This window comes from Primulina eburnea, chromosome 12 (genome assembly GCF_022965805.1).
Source record: "Primulina eburnea isolate SZY01 chromosome 12, ASM2296580v1, whole genome shotgun sequence".
Classification (NCBI taxonomy): domain Eukaryota; kingdom Viridiplantae; phylum Streptophyta; class Magnoliopsida; order Lamiales; family Gesneriaceae; genus Primulina; species Primulina eburnea.
The window spans coordinates 16,507,305-16,512,550 of NC_133112.1; the positions used below are offsets into that span (position 1 = coordinate 16,507,305).

The 5,246-nt window shown below is 36.8% G+C and overlaps 1 protein-coding gene across 1 annotated transcript; it reads left to right on the plus strand.

The window, feature by feature from the left end:
* The first annotated feature begins 867 nt into the window (after positions 1-867).
* On the plus strand, positions 868-4,273 carry LOC140808469 (probable metal-nicotianamine transporter YSL12). The gene is made up of 5 exons (XM_073165624.1): positions 868-1,462; positions 2,040-2,194; positions 2,285-2,517; positions 2,707-2,896; positions 3,019-4,273. The coding sequence occupies exons 1-5, from the start codon at positions 1,093-1,095 to the stop codon at positions 4,114-4,116; spliced, it is 2,046 nt and encodes a 681-aa protein (XP_073021725.1). The 5' UTR covers positions 868-1,092; the 3' UTR covers positions 4,117-4,273.
* The last annotated feature ends 973 nt before the right edge of the window (positions 4,274-5,246 follow it).

A 5,246-nucleotide genomic window follows, 5' to 3' on the forward strand; every position in this document is an offset into this window, starting at 1 on the left:
GATTTATTTGAATTTGAGAAGATGAATCTTTAATATAAATAAATAAAATTACTGTATATGTATGATTTACTTGGATTTGAGAAGATGAATCTTTAATATAAATAATTATAATTACTATATATATACATATATATATTTATTTATTAATATTTATATTTAATTTAAATGGGTATTCGGGTCGGGTGTGGGTCGGATTATATCAAACCCGTCTCCATACCCAAACCCGAAAATCTCCATACTCGATTACTCAATTATTTAATCGGGTTTAAAAATCTATCCATACCATCCTCTATTCGAGTCGGGTATTAGATCCTTCAACGGATTCAGAGGAAATTGCCATCCCTAATCTGAATTGAATCTCTTATGTATCCTCTACTCTAGCAGCACCGCCCTTAGTGCGTGGAATTTCTGACATCGTCCTAAAATTGCAGTGTCTGTTTTACTATTTTTGTCATAAATATCCATTTTTATTTGTACACTCAAAATGCTACAAATTTTAATATATTAGACCTACTAAAAAACCTTAACTTTTTACCGCTATTTCCCTTCTGTTAAAAATCAAATGAAAATATTATTTTTATTCTTGAATCAACATTATTTAGCAAGAGATAGTAAGAAAACTTAATTATTATCCAAGAAAAGTTAAATTCTGAAATTTAAGTCAACGTTAAATAATGGCATGAAAAAATTTATTTACGATAGTTTTCCGTGTGTGCAAGATTAGTATTAATTATTATGACGTGTTTTTGGTAATTCTTCTAATTGACAGCTTTTAATACAAAGAATACGATTTTATTTGATTTAATCAGTTATTATTATTAATTATGAATTCATATTTTAGTTCCAAAAATAAAAAATCATGTTCATACGTTACCCGATATATACATGCAAGCAAGCCTCTTAGTCTCCTCAGTCCGATAACGGGAGCGTTTTGTTATCGGTTCTATACTTTACTTGGTTTATGATTCCGATTCCCCCAATCTCTCTTTTGATTCTCTATAAATTCGCCATTCTGCGTAATCTTGTGACATATTTGCTGACTTTTTCGTCTTCTTGATTGAGGAAAAAAATCTGGGTTTTATTGGTAATATAATGGAGCACGAAACAAAAGATATCGAGGGCGGCAGGGCAAGCGTAGAGGTTCACAGCGAAGAGGAGGCGGCGATGGAGAAGACCTTTGAGGACACGGCGGTTCCGTCTTGGGGGAAACAGATAACGATTCGATCTATGGTGACGAGTCTGTTATTGAGCCTTGTGTTCAATGTGATCGTGTGCAAGTTGAATCTGACGACGGGGGTTATACCTTCTCTGAACGTGGCGGCGGGGCTTATCGGGTTTGCAATGGTGAGGAGTTGGACTGCTTTGGCCGAAAAGTGCGGTCTTTTGAAGCAACCCTTTACCAGACAGGAGAACACCGTCATACAAACTTGTATCGTTGCATCTTCTGGCATAGCTTTTAGCAGTATGTTTCTCACTCAATGCTTCGACAAATTCTTGAAATATGTGTGTGTGTGTGTAAAAATACATATATGATATTCCATGTTCTTATGTTATTGGGTTTGTTTGGTACACTATGAATTGCAAATCCTTCTATGGAAGAACTATATTTAAAAATCCATTTTATCTGTTTAGTAATTCAATACTAATTTGGACAGATGAATTACCTTTTACTCTGCAATTTTAGTGTTTGATTATACAATTTAACGATACTTTCAGATTTGAGTTTTATAACAGGATTGGCGCCGAGCAGTGGATTAGTGTGTTATTTTGGTGATGTGCAGCATGATCTTTGTTCTAATGTTTTACATTTAGATATTTTACATAAAATATGTAATGGTACAATTATATGTATGTGTATATACAAGTGTATGAACTAACTAGATGTATCCTCCCGTGCTGTATCTCGGTTACTTTAAAGTTTTTACTTATTGTATCCAGATACCGACATCACTGACTTAGTGTCTTTGTTATTAAATAAGCCAAGAAACTAATTAATGCTGCCAGATGAATCCATTAACGTTAAATGGTGATATGTGCAGGTGGTACAGGAAGTTATCTGCTTGCCATGACTCCGAAGATTGCCGCAGCTGGAACCGCTGCAGTAAATGTGAAGGAACTCTCTGTTGGATGGATGATTGGATACCTTTTTGTTGTTAGCTTTGTGGGGTTGTTCTCAATAGTACCACTTAGAAAGGTTTGATCTCAATTAATTTCTTTTATAAACAATAATCAATGACCATGGTTCAATTTGCTGTCATATTTACCTGGAGTTTTGAAATTTTAGGTGATGATCTTAAAGTACAAATTGTCTTACCCCAGTGGAACTGCCACTGCATACCTTATCAACAGTTTTCACACTCCTAAAGGAGCCAAGCTAGCCAAGAAACAAGTGATGTGTCTTTTCAAATCCTTCGTTGGTAGCTTTATGTTTGCATGTTTCAAGTGGTTCTTCTCTGGTGGTGACGGCTGTGGATTCGATAGCTTTCCTACATTTGGTCTCCAAGCTTTGAAACAAAGGTTTGGTCTGTTATTAAATTTTGTTTTCGAATCATGCAAGCATACTCGTATACGCCACAAACGTATTTTCAATGGAAGAAACGAAGTTCTTATGGACCAGGATTAATTTAAACGGCCATTTGATGTGGAGCTAGAAGGTTTTTAGCTTGTGGGTCCTTTTATGATAATTTTTTAACATTGTTCTACCAGGTTCAACTTTGATTTCTCAACTACATATGTTGGTGTTGGTATGATTTGCCCTTACATGGTTAATGTATCCTTACTCGTTGGCGCTATTCTTTCTTGGGGAGTGATGTGGCCGTTAATCCAGACAAAGGAAGGTATCTGGTATGAGTCTGGTCTTAAAGGAAGCGATATTCATGGAATTCAAGGATACAGGGTAAGTACTAAGTAAGCTGTAACTATAACCTCAAACATCGTCTTCTGTGTAACTTTCTTGAGTCCTCTCACACTCGTTCCTAGTAAAAAAGTTTTGATCAACGATGGGATTTTCTTGAACAGGTTTTTATTGCTATTTCAATGATGCTTGGCGACGGCCTATTTCATGCAGTCTACATGGTGATAGTCTCCGTAAAAAATTTCATGGCACAACAATCACAACAGAGACATGTAAATGACGCCATGGAGGAAGAACAGCCGAGTGGAGACTATGATGAAAAAAAGAGAACAGAGTATTTCTTGAAAGATCAAATACCAAATGCAGCTGCCATAACTGGATACATCCTATTGGCAGCCTTATCAGTCGGATTAATACCTGTGATATTTCATCAGCTAAAATGGTACCACATACTTGTAGCGTACATTGTCGCACCCGTTCTAGCCTTCTGCAACGCCTATGGTTGTGGCCTAACAGACTGGTCTTTGGCCTCAAACTATGGAAAACTCGCTATACTCATTTTCAGCTCATGGGTCGGCTTAGAACATGGTGGGATCATTGCTGGGCTCGCCTCTTGCGGTGTGATGATGAGCATTGTGTCCACAGCCTCCGATCTGATGCAAGATTTCAAGACTGGATACTTAACTCTATCATCCCCCCGCTCTATGTTTTTCGGCCAAGTTTATGGCACAGCCCTCGGCTGCATCATGTCGCCTCTCGTGTTCTGGTTCTTCTACAAAGCATACGATGTCGGAGGTCAAAATAGCTCGTATCCTGCACCATTCGCTAATATGTATCGCGCAATCGCTAAGTTAGGAGTCGAAGGTTTCTCCGCACTACCCAAGCACTGCTTGACCCTGATGATTGTGTTCTTTGTCTCGGCTGTGGTCATAAATGTGCTGATTGAAATCATGAAGAAATGTGACATCAAGATTTACAAGTTCATACCGAGCCCCATGTGCATGGCTATACCTTTCTACCTCGGGGCATATTTCGCCATAGACATGTGTGTTGGAAGCTTCATTCTGTTCATGTGGGAGAGGCAGAGAAAGAAGAGTGCAAAGGAATATGGACCAGCGGTTGCTTCAGGATTGATCTGTGGGGATTCTTTGTGGGGAATACCTGGTGCTATATTGGCTCTATCTGGGGTTAATTCACCTATGTGCATGAAGTTTTTGTCTTACTCAGTTAACACCAAGGTGGATGGTTTCCTTCATGGTTGAATGTGAAAAATTTATTAATTTCTCGTCTATTTTAGTGCTCTAGTTTCAATATTTGAGTTTTCGGTTGTTCTTGGTTTGGGACAAATATTCTGATATGTAGATTCATAATTCATCTAGCTACTATATTACTACAAGCATCAAAGTTTCATTCGTGATATCGTCAAGTTTATTTTAAAGTTCATCCCCACATTAAATTTTCTTCGCATATTAATTTTCTCATTGAACTCAAAGCGTATTATTGCATCTCACGTTTGATTACGCTCTAATTTAAGATTATTAAAGGGGAAGTTGGTGAAAAATCCCCAATCATAACATTTGGGTTCACTCCTTACCCAAAAAATGGTTGTACTATGTCATACAAAATGTGGTATACTTCATGTGAAAATGTAGTACACTTTCATGTGGAATGTGGTACTAAAAAAGTAACTAGGGACTGAACACAAAAAAAAAAACGACGGCTGGGGACTGAAGACCAATTTCCCGATTATTAAACAATTATTCGGTCTTTTATAAAAATTAAATAAAATTAATCAGTCAAGTACTTGGCAACATATTATAAAATCATAATATCATAATAAATTTAATAATGTTGATTTCATTTATTTTTTTTTTTTTGAGAAACTCAACTATTCTTCGGATAAATCGGAAATAGCTATATCCGTCAATCAAGATGGGTAAGAACCTTTAACCTAAGACAAAGGTGAAGGATGAGAAAAGGTGAGTTACGCAGGACAGTAAACCACCTTATTTGCACATCGACTAACATGACAAATCTTCTTAAACATTCAAGAATTAACAAGATCTAAAATGTTGGAAATAAGGGACCTTCATTGTTGAGAAACTCCAAAGAAGAATTCAGCTTTTGGACAGCTTTTACTCAATGTACCCTGCATCAACATCAAGCCTGATGTTCCCGCGGCCTGTGGTTTTGACCACTTCTTCACCCTAGCACACTTAATAGTTAGAAGCTGAGACACAACAGCACTCTTAGCTTTCTGAAATTCATCAAGATAAGATGGAACTGTCTACTTTGATCGTATTTTGTTATGATGCTTGGAATTGTGCTTCAATATGCAAATTTATTTCCAGATGGCCCAAACATGCATAACAAACGACTCAAATTCAGGTTT